At 51.5% G+C, this 17169-nt stretch overlaps 1 protein-coding gene across 1 annotated transcript in view; it reads left to right on the forward strand.

Moving 5' to 3' along the window:
- Positions 1–17169, forward strand: part of DIPK1B (divergent protein kinase domain 1B) — a 36283-nt gene that overhangs the window by 17316 nt on the left and 1798 nt on the right. The window contains exons 3-4 of the mRNA XM_067541835.1: positions 14912–15019; positions 15989–16165. Of these exons, the coding sequence (XP_067397936.1) occupies positions 14912–15019; positions 15989–16165 (285 nt within the window). The remainder of the gene's footprint in view (positions 1–14911; positions 15020–15988; positions 16166–17169) is intronic.

Genomic DNA, 17169 nt, shown 5'->3' on the forward strand with positions numbered 1-17169 from the left:
GAAGGGGCAAGAAGCCTTATGCGGGACAATTATGCATTAACCTTCCCAGAGGGACAGTTTCTTCCTGACCCTAAGCAAGTAGTAGGGGGCCTGGACCCTGAAGCATGTGAGTGTATTGGCTTGTTTTTGCAGTGGCTTGTAAATAGCTGACAGCATGGATCACACTTACAGAAGAAAAGAGCATTTCAGCTGCTGCGGTGGGGAAAAAAAGCTATATAAAGAATTACACAGACTTTGAAAACAGAGAGCAAAAGATGAAAAAGTAAGTCAGATCTGGGGCCAGGCAGCTGTAAACCTCCCCCTTTTTCATAGCGCCGCTGCAGCAAGTTGGTTTGCTGATGATCATTAATACGTTCCTTAACTTGCAGGCGCCTCAGCGAGTGTAAACGTGTGCAGCTCTGTTGACTTCCAAGTCACTCCACCCGCTGGGGAACCGGCCCTTAGCGTATGTTTGTGTGTATGGACGTGGTGTTTACAGTTAACAGCAGCTTCATTTCCATAGACATTTCTCTGCTGTGCAATAAGGTGGCGCTTCTAAACAGGTATGTTCATGTGCCATCCATACTAACGCAGAAGGGTTGCCTTGTGAATCACAGATACTCTAAATCAGTGTTTCTCAACGACCAGTCCATGGACAGGTGCTGGTCCCTGAGATCTCCCTGACACAGTTTACACACAGTGCGTGGCAGGGAAACGGAGAGCAAGAAGATTCCATTGCTCCTTTGCCTTTCTGTCCTGATACAGTCCAAAAAGCGGTGATCTGCTGGGTGGTAGCGTGGAGCAGCTGAACGTCTCTTTGCTATTATTTGTTAACGGTTTGTGTTATGGTAGTGCCTAGGGGTCCCAACCAAGATTGTGGCCCTGTGTGCCAGGCAGCCTGAAAATACGCAGTCGCAGACAGCCTCTGCCTCCAGGAGCTTAGAATTTAAATCGCCAGAACACACAAAGGCTGGGAGAAAGGCCAGATTATTCTTTAGAGCTTTGTAGGAAACAATTTTCTCATCTTGGGGAGAATTTTCGAGATTTTAAATTTGTCCCAAATTGGGACAAAACGTCCAAAATCTCTAAAACGTTCATGACCTGAAAAGCCTTAGCGCGTTCCTGATCGTCGGGCGACGGTGCAGAGATGATGAGGACGGAGGATAACTGTGCGGGGAACTGGAGAGCCTGAAACCAATTGATTTGGGATCAGAAGAGGCTGTAGCGGATTGCAGCACTCCATAGAGGAGAGGAGAGGGGAGGGGCTGAGATGTGACCAGTGGCTGTGTAGTCGCAGAGAGGTTTACAGGTCAGTCCAGAGTGAGGTGGGGACAGTGGGTTCTCTGATGGGGGCTGCGATCAGCCCACGGGATGAGGATGTCGGCGCCTGGATGCTTCTCTGAACCTCCTCTACCTTTGGAGTGGGCAGGGTTTGGCTGCGAAGTTCACAAAAACAGAATTCCTGCTGTCTCTGGCTGCCTTGTGGAGGTGTTTGGCGTTTGCTCTGCAGCAGTGCTGAGGGAGTTGCAGGGGGAGACAAAGCAATGGTGCGGGAAAGCTCCTGGCTTGGCTTCAAACAGTGAAAGGAGGGTCCAGTTTGGGGCACAGGTTCAGATCACAGAAACGTAGGGCTGGACTTGCGAAGTCATCAAGTCCAGTCCTCTGCGCTGAGGCAGGACCAAGTAAACCTCGCCCGTCCCTGACAGGGGTTTGTCCAACCTGTTCTTAAAAACCTCCGATGACGGGGATGCCACAGCCTCCCTTGGAAGCCTCTTCCAGAGTTGAACTACCCTTAGAGTCAGAGACTTTTCCCTGATATCTAACCTAAACCTCCTTGCTGCAGAATAAGCCCCGGCTTCTTGCCCAACCTTGAGTGGATGTGGAGAACAACTGATCGCCATCCTCTTTAGAACCGCCCTGAACACACTGGAAGACGGTTCTCAGGTCCTCGCGTCGTCTTCTTTTCTCAGGACTAAACATGCCCAGATCGATGGGTGCTTCGGCCCCTCTCCCCGGGCAGGTGTCCCAGGTGCTGGCAGAAAGGGCCGGAGGGCTGAGATGAGACCAGAATTCTGAACCTGGCACACGTTTGGCAAGGGCACTGGAGAAGCTGGGCGTGTCCGGTGGGGACATGTAAGCAGACACAAACTGATTTACCAGACTGTCAGGCTGGGGCCTGTTCTCCCACTGAAGGATGAGTGAACCCCCTTGACTTCAGTGGGACTGGCTGGTATCCTGCTATTGGAGACGATGGCCTGGTGGTTCCAGCTTGTTCTCTGGACAGGCGGTGACCAGGTGAGGGGTGTCTGTGGGGACAGACAGCCGAGCCCTCACTCCCTCTGCACTTAGCTCTGCCCAGGCACTGCCAGGTGTTGAGAGCTGATGGCAGGGACATCGGTCAAGGGGCCAGCTTCCCTGGCGTCAGCTCCGTTTTCTTTCCGCCTTCATCCTGGTCTCCTGCTGGCTGGCTCGCTTGTCTCCAGGGAGATCCCTCCCCGCCTCCCTCTCTGAGCGGCTGACAGGCAGGAGGATTACAAAACAGACCGTGTGCTCCCTGACAGCTGCCACTGAATGGGTTACTGCACATTCCCCTGTTCGCCACCTGACCTTGGCTGTGACGCCCTCCTGTGAGCGCACCCTCGGCACCCTCCCTGCCTGCCACACGCACGCCGCACGCGCTCACCTCCTTCTCCGTCACTCTCTCTCCGTACCCCAGATCTGGAGTCACGTCCCACTGGGCAGTACACAAAGGGTTCATCTCAGTAACTCCCAGCGCTCCCAGCCGGCATCAGCCCCGGTCGCCAGGGTCTAGTGTTCAGAGGAGGAGACAGGGACTCAATTCTGCCTGGGTGCCATCAACAGCTCTGTCACTTTCCCAAGGTCTCCCAGTGAGTAAATCCCGTTTTTGCTCTGTGCCTCAGTTTCCCATCTCCAATATTGGTCTCCCAGGGGAATTAGGAGGGGTAATTAAGCCATCTTTGAAAAGTGCTCGTGGATGCTTTTTGTTACTGTCATAACGAAAGGCGCTAATGGAGTCTTGGAGGCAGGACAATCGCAGAGCTTGAGATGAATGGCTAGGCTGAAGCTTTCTCCTTTGTGTCCAACAGGAGGGGCAATCATTCGTGGGAAAGCCAGCTGCAGACAAAGGCTGGGGTAAATGCCTGAAAGGCAGCTGGGAAGGCAAGCCAGTGGGAAGCAAAAGAGTTTTCCAAGTAGCAAACACAAGGGCTGGATGCTCTGCCATGCTATGTGTGTGTAGAGGAGTTTCAGGGAGCAAGAGATGGAGGTATAGGGTGATGCAGGGAGGTGGCAGAGGCAGAGAGACAGCAGCTACTTGGGTCCATGGCTGGCACGTCTGTCTGGGATTAGAGACGGTTGCAGCACTTTTGACAAAATTAAATTTCATCAAAATATGGTGCTTGGACAAAGCTAAAACGTTTTGCGGAGATGTGTCAGTTTCTGCAGTTTTCATGGAGATGGTTTTTGTGATCCAGAGCTCTCTGGTCATCTCTGATCAGAGAGAGATTGAGAGAGAGAGCGCCAAATTGAAACCCTGAGATTTGTTATCCCAAAGTGTCTACTTCGGCACAGTCCAATTGCTGAAAATGTTCTGAAGGTTTTTGATTTCGTTCCAGTGCAGAACGAAAACCCAGTATCGAAACCTCAAGAATTGGCAGGAAACGGGATTGCCGTCCTCCAGCCAGCTCTGCTTGAGATCTCTGCAAAAGCCTGCCTGCTGTGTGACCCTACCGCCGCTCAGAGATACACGACCGTGTGTCTATTTCTGTGAATAAACGGAGATCAGAACCCATTGTCTTAGGTGCTGCCTGCACAGATAGCGAGAGGCTGTCAGAGCTTACAGTCCAAGGAGACAAGGCAGAATTATTACCTCATGTTACAGAAGGGGAACTACAGCCCAGGGAAATGAAGTGGCTTGGCCTAGATCACACAGGGAGTCTGGGACAGTACCAGGAACAGAACCCAAGTCTCCAGAGTCTCAGGCCAGCACCTGAACTGCTCGCTGGCAGGCAGACCCTGTGCTGTGAGGCACTAGAGAACAGGCCTCGTGCAGAGGGAGGCATGGTGCAGAGGCAGCTCCTTCCGGGAAAGCTTCTCCAGGTGCCTGGAAAACCGCAGCTCATCTCCTCAGGATTTATCTTTCCATCTCCCCTCTTGCTCGGCCTACCTGTCTCCAGGTGCCTGCTCTATTAATCTCTGTGACACATCAGCAAAGCTACTGTTCCCTTGCTCCTGGCTTCGCCCTCTGTCTCCTCACAGCTGGATTAATATTACAGCATCTGAGTTGCAGGCTGTCACCGGGATTTTCTCTGGCGATCCCCAACAACTATGGGCAAAGGCTGATGTCCCGGCAGAGGTCACACTGCAGTCAGAAGCTAGGGAATGCTTTCACTTGAGACTTGCCATGTCTTGGATGTAAATTAATAGCACGAGCAGCAAAATCGGAGCAGGGAGACCATAACCGCAGTCCTGGGAGCACTGCAGTGTCATTGACGCCTATTAGAGCCGGGGGCTGGGGGGGGGGGGAGGGAGCAAAGGGTTGCTGGAGGCTATAGCAGTGGCAGGTGGATCTCAAGGGCAGGGATGTTGAAAAGGTCTGTAGCTCTGAGCTGGGAATTGAGCTTATGCTAAAGGAGGCTCTTTGGTCAGCTCTGCGAGTGCACCACAAAACCACCCCCTGTTCTCATCCAGCGAGGATGGAGAATGGGAAGCCAGCTCCGCCCTGTGGGTTTGTGCCAAGGTTGAACGGCACCAGGGCTGTTAGAGTAACACAAATCAGCTCCCTGCTATTGCGGTGCTTCCTTTTCATCTTTTCTCTCCATCAACATTTTTGTCTGTCTGTCTAGTGCCTCTGTCCACCCATCAGAACTGCAACGCGCCGTCCGTCAGTGGGGCATCCGGACACCTCACCAAGAGACCGCGCTGTCTCTCAGCTCCCCTCACTCTGTCTTTCCTAAGCAGAACCTTCTAATACTTGAGTTTGAGTCAAATGCCCCATGCCAGGTAGCCTGGAACGTAGACTTCACCCATGTGAACCCCCTACTCCCCCTGGTGAGTAGCTACACACAGGCATTGTGGGAGCGGAGTTCACAGCCTGGGCTCTTAGCTTGTTACATGGGTTGATTAGTATTATTTATGACGAGTAATGCAGTAGCACACAGGCGCTCCAGTCATGGACCAGGCCCTCGTTGTGCTAGGTGCTGTACAAACACAGAACAAGACGACGATCCCTGCTCCAAAGAGCTGCCAGTCTAAGTGTAAGGCAAGAGACAACAGATGGATACAGGCAGAGTCATGGGGGAGCACAAGGAACCAATAAGGCAGTTCTGGTCACCATGACAGGTTGTGGTCTGAGCACACCAGCTGCCTTGCTGCTCTCGAGTGTTTTGTAGGCAGAGGAGAGCTGAGACATTAAAACATTCAGGTTTGAAAGCTGGGCCCCAAGAATTCCTCATAACTCCTAGTTCCCCTCCCCGGTAATGGACGAGGACCTGGCAACGTCGCCTGGGGAGGAGGTCACGAGATGAGAGAGGTGACCTCGTCCCGCCAGGAGGATGGCAAAACAATTTAATGAGGTGTCAGCAGAGAGAACGCTAGGCCAGGCAGACAGAGGCAAATTAACGTCAAAGTCAGTCCATGGAAATGAAGTGACAATGTCAAGGCAATGACAAAGTGGTTTCTGTGGCAGCGGAGATGGCGTTGCGCCAGCAGAACGGCAGCAAAATGATTTCAGTGCACGCCTGCCCAGGGAAACCATGGCCTCTCAGTGAGCGCGGTACAGCGAGGAGAGCCAGGGGAAAGCCGTGGATTCTGTCACTAGCAGTCAGCGGTACGGAGACCCAAACAGAAGCGGTGAAACACAGAGAAGTTGTGTCACTGTCACATTACGCGGTTGACCTGAATTGCTGAGTGGAATTTTCTGGCCTGTGCTTTGCGGGGGTCACACCGCTGGATCGCCAGGGTCCCTTCAGGCCTTAACATCAGCGAGTCTGTAGGAGCAATGAAGGGCCACAGAGGAAGGCCGCCAGCCGTAGCTCAACCTGGTTGTGCCTAGGCTTTATAGCACGCGAACGTCTCTGCCCAAGGACCAGATACAGCTTGTGTGGCCAGGCCACCCTGGGGAGACACTGAACACATCAGTATCGCTCTGGCAAGGGCACGTGCCGTGGCCCATCTGCGAGAGGGTCGGGGGCATTGCTGGGCCTACGACCAACATGGGGGGGTTGAGGCTTTAATCAAGGAACTCCCGGTGATACTTTAGTTAGCTATCAGCACCAATGCCCTGCGTTTCCTTTCTCCCCCGCCTTGGTTCCAATGAAGCTTCGAGGAGATTGGCTTTTCCCTTTCCACTTTATGCCCTGGCTCCCCTTGTCCGGCAAGGAGAACCCAAGCCACCAGCATCCAGCTTCGCAGTCTCCACAACTGCCCTGAATGAGATTTTTTAGAGTAGCCCTTGATCGTCTGTGATGAGTAACCACCGAGTTAATCGTGTCAGGCGGCAGACTCCCGATCACCATCCTGGGGTGGGGAAGCTCAGGATGCGTTGGCGTGGAAGAGTCCCCAAGCACATAGAGCCCATGAGAGGAACCTAGAAGCACACACAAGCACTTATTAAGAAGTGCTGGCAACAGAGAAGGGCAACAAAAATGATGAGGGGTATGGAACAGCTTTCATGTGAGGAGAGGTTAAAAAGACCGGGACTGTTCTGTTTAGAAAAGAGACAACCACGGGGAGATAGAGGGCTATAAAACCATGAATGGTGTGAGAAAGCAAACAGAAAGCGTCATTTACCCCTTCACATGACACAAGAACCAGGGGTCACCCGATGAACTCAATAAGCAGCAGGTTTAAAACAAACAAAAGGAGATACTGCCTCACACAATGCATGGTTAACCTGTGGAACCCCTTGCCAGGGGACGCTGTGAAGGCCAGCGCTATAACTGGGTTCCAACAAGAATTAGATTGGTTCCCGGAGGATAGGTCCATCAATGGCTACTAGGCAAGATGGTCAGGGAGGCCACCCCATGCTCTGGGCGTCCCTAAACCTCTGTCTGCCAGAAGCGGGGGCAGGGGATGGCTCACTCAGTAATGCCTGGTTCTGTTCATTCCCTCTGAAGCACCTGGCACTGACCATTGTTGGAAGACAGGATCCTGGGCTAGATGGGCCATCGGGCTGACCCAGTGTGGCTGTTCTTATGGCGTGCAGCCGCGTGCCGCCACCGTGCAACCGCAAGTACAGTTAGAGAGGCCAGGCGCTCAGGCTTCAGAGGAGAAATGCCGACGCTATGGACAGTAATACCCTCACGTCTGAGAGGCCAGCCCCGTTTATGTATCACTGCAGAAGTTGAGGCCAGCATTGGGGCCCAAGGCGTGCTCCGGGGAGCTCAGTTCCCTCCCTGTTCCAGGGTAGCCCAAGTCTGTTGACCACCATGGCACAACGCCAGGCCCATCTCTCTGCACTGGGCATTGGGCACCCCTAGATTACAGCTTCCCTTCACTCCACGCCTGCCCGCTGTCTATTCTCTAGCTCGTCACTTCGTCCAGCCCACGCAAGCCGTGTCTGCTGCTGGCTTCCTCTGGCATTGTAAAATGCTTCACTCAAAAAGCAAACAAACCAAAAAGCCAGAAGCTTTGTTGGCTTCCCCCAGTGCACACGCTTGCGCTCCTGGAAACACAGGGGCGACGGGACAGTCAGCCTGGCTTGCCCAGGCCATGCTGTGCTCGTGGGGTTTCCTCACAGTTGGCTTGGTTCCTTTCTTATGGCCTCTTCCCGGTTGGTAATTTTTTTACAACAGAAAGAACAGTCTCCAGGGCTTAGAACATGGGCCCAGAGTCAAGACGCCCAGATTTTATTCCTGGAAGGAGGGTGTTGGCCTGGTGTTAAAGCAGCAGATGGGTATCAGGACTCCTGGGTTCCTGATATTGGTTAGCTCAGCAGAGAGAGGCAGGACTCCTGGGTTCTTTGCTCGGCTTTGGAAGGAGAGTGTCGGCCTGTCCTTACGACTGCTGACTGAGAGTCAGGACTCCTGGCGTTCCCATCCACTGAGTCATCACTTCACCTCTCTGTGACTCAGTAGAAATGGATTTAAAACCACTCAGCCTCCCCCGCTGCCGTGAGGCTTGGCTGACTGAAGCCCTCGGGCCAGGCAGCAGCATCATTTTAGCGGGTTTTCCCTCTTGCCCTGTAAAGTCTCCTGTTTGCTCCCAGTGCGCCCCCTTTGCTAGGATTTTCTAGGGTGCCAGCGTGAGGAGAGAGGGCCCCTTGCTCACTGGCTGGCTGCGGGCAAAGCACCGGCGATGCCCTCTCAGAGGTTGGAGAGATTGCTGCTGCTCTACAGCCTGACACCTGTTCTCTGTACCTGGCAGCAGGAGTCCAGGAACTGCCACTAGTGCTGACCCCCCCGTGCGGCAGCAGTCAGGAAAGCCACGCTCCCGCCCCGTCTCTGCCAGCGCCATCTCTAATAAAGGCTCCCTTGGCAGGGAGCCTTTTAATTTGCAGGCGCGCTGTGTGCTCACTTCAGATTTCAGCACTAACGCGCCTGCCTTGTTTTGACACATTCATTGATTCTCCTTTGTGTGCCGTCGCTGATTCAGCCCCACTCCTAACGAGCCCGCTTGATGAGTGAACGTATACCTACGGGATTGCTGGGAACGGCTGTCAGGATAGATTGGGCTGTCCTCGCGAGTGCATGTCTTGTTACACAGAGTATCTATGGGGGGATTACATGCTTGGTGCTACACGGGTCTGCTCCTGTCATGTCACGGGCACCGTTTGAGAGTCCACCGGCCAAGCTCAATGCTGCCGTTGCGTGGCATAAATTTCCCACTAAGCTGTGGGTGGGGGAGGATTGCAGGGGAGAAGGGTGCAGGTGGGTGGATTGCATCCCCTAAGTGTTCAGCCTGCAGCCAGCTGTTCCCAACCAAACACAAGAATTGGTTGGAACGTTCTGGTAACCCAAGCACATACAGGTGAGAAATGATTGGATGATGGTCTCTGGCCTGTGGTCTGCAAAAGATCGGACTGGAAGATCACAACGGCCTCAAGAATCTAGGAATCTAACCCCCTTCTCCCTGCACGCTTCATTTATTGACTGAGTTGTGTGTATCACAGTAGGGGCTAGAGTCCCCAATTGCTATTGCTATGAGGACAGATGCTGTACAGGCAGATAATGAACAGGACAGTCCCTGCCCGAAACTTACGCTCTACAAAGACATGACAGACCAATGAGATTGTCTAGACCTTTCATTTTTACACCTCCATCACGTTCCCTCATGTTCACCTCCACTCTAAACTAAACACCATCTTTTCAGGCTCTCCATGGGTCTCTCTCCCAGCCCCTGGTCATTTCCCCTTGCTGTCTTTGAGCCCCCCCGCTAGTTCAGCGATAGCTTTGTTTCTAGGTGGGGTGACTAGAATGAAGCACTGGGCTCCAGTCAAGGGCATGCCGTTCGTTGATTTTAGGTCACGAACCATTATGAGCCTCTAATCCAACCTCCTGTATAGCACAGGCCATGGAATTTCACCCAACAATTCCTGCTTCAAGCCCACAACTTCTGGATGAATTAGAGCCTCTCTTTTGGAAAGACATCCAAGCTTGATTAGAGACTTCAAGTGACAGAAAACCGATCCGATTCCCTAGTAAATTGCTCTAATGGTCAATTCCCCTCACTGTAAAAAAAAAAAAAAAAAAGTGTGCTTTGTCTCTGGCCTGAATTTATCTAGCTTCAGCTTCCAGCCATCCAATCCTGATATCTTTGCCTGCGAGATTAAAGAGCCTTCTGTTAGCAGAAGTTGTCTCCCCATTCAGGTACCTATAGACCAGGATCAAGTCACTTCTTAATCTTCTCTTTGATGAAGCTAAATAAGTTCATCTTCCTAAATCCCTCACTCTACGGCAGGTTTGCCAGATCTCAGATTATTTTTTTTTCCTGAGCCCTTCCCAATTTTCTACATTTTTTTCGGCACGTGGGCGCCAGAACTGACCATGGTATCCAGAACTGGTTTCACTGATACCGTATACAGGGTAATTCCTAATTCAAAGTCCAAGTCACTGCAGGACTTAACTGGCAGCAGCTGCTACGAATTCAGCCTCTGAATGGACTGGGGGGGCAGGTTAGGGTCTGCTTGGTCAGTCAGGCAGCATCTAAGCGGCATCAGGAGAGGAAAACGGAGCAGGGAGCTCCTGGAACATATCTGTTCGTATGGAAGCAGCCATCACTTTATGGCTCAGATGGCACCTGGGCTGCATGAGCATTTGCACAGCATTGCTGAGGAGGGACAGGAACTGGGTCATTGGAGGCGTGAGGAGGGAAGGCAGCCTTATTTTGCAGGGCTGGGAAAAATGGTTCCTTTTGCCAGGCGGGCGTTAAAGGACCTCCTCCTCCTCCTCCTCATTAAAATGCTTTTCCAGTTTCTGTTTGGCTCCTAGTCACCACTGATTTGTATCCAGCCCCACCTCCCCCAGAAACCCTGCCAGCCGGCTCAGCAAACACAAAGCAAATGCAGGCAGCAAGACCCCTTCTCTCCCTGAGTCAGATTCATCCCAGCCACCCCTACCCCAGCAGCTGCCCCTTCCTCCATCAGACTTCCCAGCTGTTTCAGCTACTCATCCGCCTGGTGTGGCTTGCCTTAATTTAAGGAGAGCCCCTCAGACCACACTCCCAGGCTTCCCTGCCTAGACTCTCCTCCCCCATTACTACCTACCCAACAGCTTGAGTAAAGGAGACTGCTTTTAAATAGCAAGACCATTTGCCTCTAGCAAAGAATCCCCCCCGCCCCCAAAGGCCCCAGGGGCTGGAGACTCCCTCCCTCCCTAAGGCAGGCCAGGCCTCAGACACGCCCTTTCCACAGGCAACCTTCCCGGCCTGTGCTCCAATCAGCGCACCCTAGCAGCAAGACTCACTGATAGCAGGTGCAGCCCATCTCCCGCTCAGAACGTGTCTACACGGAGTTGGTTCTGAGTAATGGCTCCTGATTAACTCCCCCTGTGTGGCCACTCCTATTCCGGAGTGAGAGGGCCTTGTTCCAGTTTAGTTTAACCCAGCTGGTCAATCAGGGATAACAACGCCACATGTAGACACACCCTCAGACTCACAAGCCTGCTTGTAAACCACCTCCCCGGCCAGGCTTTCTGTCGCTGTTTGTTTAGGGATCCTCTGTATTTTTGCTGGGCAGGGAATCTCAGCTCTGCTCCGCTCCAGGGCCTGGCAGCTGCCCCTGAACTCTTTAGACGTTGGCTTTCTCTTTGGGATGGGGGGTGCTTCTCCCCACCCCACCCGTTTAGCTAGATGAGTGGGGAGTCCACATTCTTAGGGTGCTGCTGTTTAACGCCGCCAGTAACCTCTTCTCCTCTATCGCCCCCACAGCCGTGACAGGGTCCTCGGCCTAGAAATGGGGCGATGGAGGCTCAATCCTGCAAGGTTCTGAGCACGCCCGTCCGATGCCAACTGCCCTCAACTCGCTGACGTCAGTGGGAGCGAAGGGCACTCTGCCCCTGGCAAGGGAGGCCCTGGCTCAGGGTCAATGTGCCCAGCTCAAATTGCAGTACACTAAAAGCAAACAAAGGTGGCCTGATCCCTCCCCTGGGCCTTGTCTGTGAGACCCGAGGTGGCAGTGGAGGAAGCATCTGACCCTCTGCTAAAGAGGGGAGGAATCTCTAGTGACGGATGCTCCCACTGCCAGGCTCAGACCGACTCTCCCCTGATCCTGCTGGCTGTGAGGGGCACACCCGCGTTCCTTGCCCTCTGCAGTGGGGCTTCATCTCCAGATAGGCTGAACGGGAACCCCAGTATCCCTGAACTCGGGGGGGGGGATCTGGATCTGGATCCAGTTTGCAACTCAGCCCTCTCTCTATGCCAGCACCTTGTCTGGAAAGTGCTGTCTCTGGAGTATCCCGTTTGCGCTTACGGGGAGAGCTGGGCACCGGCCAAGAGCGGCATGCCGCAACCCCAGTCAGGGCAGCAACGCGGTGATGCCGGCGCAGCCCATCGCCCCCCAGGAGAGAAGCAGGTCATTCAGCACTGAGCTGCCTGCCATGAAAGCACCGCTCATTCTGCCACTACGGAATGAGTGATAACCCCGCTCCCGGCCTGCGGGGACTCATTTGTTTATTGATGCCTGCTGGATCATTATGGCAGGCCTGTGCCTGGGACAGATTGGGTTTAAAGGGGGGGAGGGGCGCTTCTCTCAGAACAGGTAACAATTAGAGAGGCTAGTGCAGTCAGTTGGGGAGACAGATATGCAGCCCACGTCCCTGGCTAGGTGGGGGAATTTAATCATCAGCTGAGTAGCTCTCCTGCTTCTGATGATGGCCATTTGATAGTGCCCAGGACAGGGACAGACGTGTGCTGTATGCTGTAGGCCACAGTTCAGATCAAACTGGCAGGAAAGGCAACGGCCCCAGCTGGGTTGCATGATCTGCTTCTGCAATGAAGCCAAATGTAGCTGGCACCTGGACCCAGCATGGAAACATTAGTTCCAGCTCAGTGGAAACCATTGGATCTAGTTTTACTTTTGGCTTCGGATCTTTCTGGTAAAAGTCCTTGGCCCAGATTTTTCAAAGTGACTAGTGAATTTGGGCACCGCCATTTATGGGGACCCAGCCTGAGACCCTTGAAAGAGGCCTGGCTTTTAGAAAGCAGCTGAGCACCTGCCCTCTGGAAATCAAGGCCCCTCAAGCTGGCTCAGTCTAGGCATGCAAAATCACTAGCCACGTCTGAAAATGTTAGCCTTTAGGAGTTACGTAGGTCCTCTGGGCTCTCACAGGGCATTGCAAACATGCATGAGTTAAGCCTCCCACACCCAGCCCATAGCCCAAGATGGTCATTCAGTCTCATTATCACCATGTTACAGGTGGGGAAACTGAGGCACCTCCAAGTAACTGAATCTCCCTGACAATTTTTGTGTTTTTGCAAATCACATTTTCCTATTTTGTAAGATTTTTTCCCCCCGACCCTGTTACTGGCTGAAAGACCCACACAAGCAGAGAAACTGAAACGGATTATAAACAAAATGCTGTCCAATGTACAAACTGAAAACCAGAGCACGTATAGATTTTCTCCTATCTTTCATTTATGCTCACTATAGCTGTTAAGTTCTTCCAATAGGTTAAAAAATAATTTCAGATAGCTGTGGGGGGGTTTGTTTTTCCATTGACAGTGTTCCTTTGAGAAGACTGCATAAAAACTATATGTAACAATGTAAAACTTGCCCATATTGGCTAGTTAGCCATTAGCTAGTCCCGTGATACCCAGGCTGAGGCTCCAGAGCCACCAGTAGCTCTTTAATGTGTCTCTTACGGCTCATTGCAGCACATATTAAATGCTGAGATTTATTTATTGTAAATGTGCGATTTAATTATTAACCAATCTGCGTTAACTAATCACGATGCTTTTACTACGTTATTAATCAATTAACTTGGACTGTTGTTAACTTATTTACTGTGAGAATTATATATATATTATACAAATAGCTGATTCCGTCATACTGTTTAAATATGACCATATAGTACTACAGTAAATGAATACAAAAGAGCCGCACTAGTGTGAAATGTTGATAGCTAATTTGACTCCTGAACCCCTGAGGTCTGATATCACTGAGCTCCTCGAAGTCCTGAGTCATGTACTGTAGGTTTATAGTAAATAGTAGTTAGTTAGTATCACGATTCAGTTTTCTGTAGGAGGTACAATATTTGTTAGCTAGCAAAGCCTGAATACATGATTGGTTTTTTTTTAAATTAGTAGTAGATGTTTGTTTACCAACCAGGGGCAAACGGGAAATAAAAAAAACCCAGCCAAAGGCTGCAGTACCCAGTCAACCACAAGCGCCGTTGCAGGAGACACCAAAATGCCACTCAGCTCACAGCAGACTGTGCAGCTTTCAGAATGAGTGCGTGCGTAGGCTGTTGTGCTCCTTGCACTTGGTACGGATGCTGCCTTTGGACTCTTGGTTCGGGGGGGGGGGGGGGGTTACCCTACAGGAACTGGCTCGCTAAATCTAAATGGATGCAGCTAGAATGAGGACCCCAACATTAGAGTGTCATGCACTTTTTGAGAGTAAACAGGATGCTGGATGAGCATCTATCCAGGCTCCAGGGAAGATGCAAATCTCAGAATGTAACTAATCAGGTGCTAGAAGAATATGGAAAGTAGTAAACTGTGCTGCTCATTCAGCTGGTTTTCTAAGCATGTTGGAGTCAAGCTCCCTAGCCTGGCTGGATGTTTAACTCCCATCTAGGGGAAGCACAGATCCCTTAGTCAAGGGTGGCTAAGCTTTACATCAATCCCAGAGCCTGACCTAGAGAGCAGACTGGCAGAAGCAGTTCATAGGTAGCACATAGTTAAACCATTCCACTGCTACCGGCTGTTCTGTTTATTTGCACATGGGTCACAGAGTCAGACACTGAACTGAACCCAGCTGCCTCGTATCATTCGTGTTTGTTTGGTTTTGGTTTTTTGTTTTGTTTTTTAAGCAACTCAAGCTGTTCTCAGCCCCTGAGAAAAAGAGGGCGGGTGGGCTGGCTGGAGAGCCGCAGGTTTCAGACTGCATGACTCGGCCACCAGCTTAACGTGGAGCAGGACTGCGAGGGGAGCGGAGTGCTGCAATCAGACGGGGATGAGTTGCCCCCTTTTTTTTTTAATTGGATATTTACATTCTGGATTCAGGTTAAATCTATCCAACCCTCCTTCCATTCTCTGTCCGCAGCAGTCGCCTCACAGCCTGCGGTTGCCATGGGGGCATTCAGGCATGGTGCTGGGAACCTGACCCAGGAGATGGTGCACAGACTCACTGGCACCAGGCTCTGGGAGCAGGGCTCACACGAAGCGAGACGCCTCGCAGCTTGGGAACGACGCTGCGGAGTTGGGAAAGGGACGCTGCTAACAAAGTTGCTAACTTCTCTCTTCCTCTCCCCAGTGCGACCAGTACAAGAAGGGGATCATTTCTGGCTCAACGTGCAAAGACCTGTGCGAGGAGCACACGCTGGTGTTCCAGCACTGTCTTTCTTCCTCTCCCACTCAGCAGGTAGGAGAGGCCGTCTGAGCTCTGGGAAACTCGCTTGTTGGGCAAATGGGTCTTTTTTCTCCCAGGGGGAATGGGCTACTGGGGCTGCTTTAAGATAGCCATGTGCCACGCACACCCCTACTCCTCAGAGCCTGTTTTCCCCCACAATTGTCTTTTGCCTGGTGGCCATGGGGGAAGCTCCTTAGAGATTGCAGTTGATGCTGTGTCCTTCTCCTCATGGAGCTGCAGGCCAGCCTGTGCTGCTAAGCAACCTCATCCATGCCCTCGCCGTCTCCTTCGGTCAAAGCATGGAGGGAGGGAGGGAGGAAGAAAACCATTTAGGGCCTGATCCAAAGTCCATGGAAGTTACTGGGAGTCTGTCCATGGACTTTGGATCGGACCACCCAGCTTTTCCTGGCCTCTGGTGGCGGCCTTGACAAGAAATCATCGCTGTAAGAAGGCCATGAGAAGGGTGGGGATGCAGTGCTTAACTGAACTCGCTGGTGTTGGCCCATTAAATAAAATGGAGGAGCCTTGGGCCAATGCTAGGCCCATCAACAAGGCTGCCAGGACAGTCCTGGGGGGCTGCTTTTCAACTCCGGCCCCCGTAAGCGGGGGAACACGCTCCCCAAACCACCTCTGCTGTTGTTGCCACCCAGGTGCCGTCTCACTGGCTGCTTCTGTAGAAAGGCCAAGGAGTGAGCGGGCCATACAGAACCCTTCTCTTTCTTGCCTAAGTTGGCCAGCAGTGTAGGGGAAGCTTGCCCCGGCCAGCCTGCTACGACCCATACAGTCCCGGGTTATGCTCCATGGCTGCAAACCACCATCTTACTCTTCACCAATACTGAACTAACTGGAAGCAGTGGAAGGAACTTCATTAGCATCATCCACTGGGCCCCATCACCACTGGGCTGTCCTGGGAACATTCCTTTCAAGAACCCACCAACTAATCACCTGCATTTGCTTCCCCTTACCTCTTCTTTGGTCCAGGTTTACAGAGGGCTCTGGAAGGAGAAAGAAGTGATCATTAAATGTGGCATCGAAGAGGCCTTAAAGACAGACAGCAACCCCGATTCAGTGCCCAGGAGGGACCTAGTTCTCTTTGACAAGCCTACGAGAGGGACATCCATGGACGAGTTCAGAGAAATGCTCCTGAACTTCCTAAAAGTCAGTCTTGCGGAGGCAGCCGGGCTCTGGCATTGTGCTTTTCAGGACAGCCATGGTGCTTGCCCGTGGGAAGGAGCCTAAGCTAAATGCATTTTTCTATCCCCTCTAATGCTTGAAAAGATCCAGTACTGTCCAAAGGACGCCGCTCACAACTGTTTGTTGTAGAGTGAGGCTTGGTGTGGTGTTATGTCATATGCAAGATAATCACCAGAGCAGCTACTGTAGGAAGCACTAGATAAGAACAGGCACCAAACAATCAGTGTGTTAAGTGGACGTGTACATTTCAGTCTCATTTTGGCATTCTTTATTTGCAAGACCATCCCCTGCAATATGTCCCAGAGGCATTTAGGCTGCTACTGCCCATTGATTTCAATGGAAGTTAGGAGTCTAAATACCTTTAAGGATCAGGGTGAGAAGTCCTTTTGGCTCTTCTCACAGGATTGCCACCACAGGCAGAGCACTGGGTAGTGTCCTACAGGAGTTCATACAGAAGTGAAGGGAATGCTATTACTGTTTTGAATACAATGCTACTGGGGAATCATGCTGAGTTTATCTATAGGTCCTAAAAACCTATTGGTCTCTTTGTCTTAAAAATACCCTTTTTGAGTTTGAATTTAACTGTATTGAACACTTTCAATTAAAATGTTTATCACTTCCCCCTTTTAAATTTTTTTTTAAAAAGTTAAAATAATTAATATGCACCCCACGTTCACACCGACCCAAACAAATTATAAAAGTATTACTGCAAACAATGGAAATTTGATAAAATATTTTAAAAAACCCAAAACTTTTACTTCTTGCAAATTTGACTTTTTCTCGACCAGCTCTACTTGTTACTACTAAAGAAGCCCAGTGCATTTTTGTTAGTTAGGTGTTTATAATCCTCGTAACCCAGCCGGATTCCAGTTCATACAAACATGCTAGTTTCTCTCTCCCTATACAAATGCATATTTTGCAAATATTTTGTCCAGCTGTACCTCCTGATAGGAAGTAGGTTAAAACAC

The sequence above is a fragment of the Emydura macquarii genome, unplaced genomic scaffold (genome assembly GCF_026122565.2).
Source record: "Emydura macquarii macquarii isolate MOO-44397 ecotype Brisbane River unplaced genomic scaffold, CSIRO-AGI_Emac_v2 contig_691, whole genome shotgun sequence".
Classification (NCBI taxonomy): domain Eukaryota; kingdom Metazoa; phylum Chordata; order Testudines; family Chelidae; genus Emydura; species Emydura macquarii.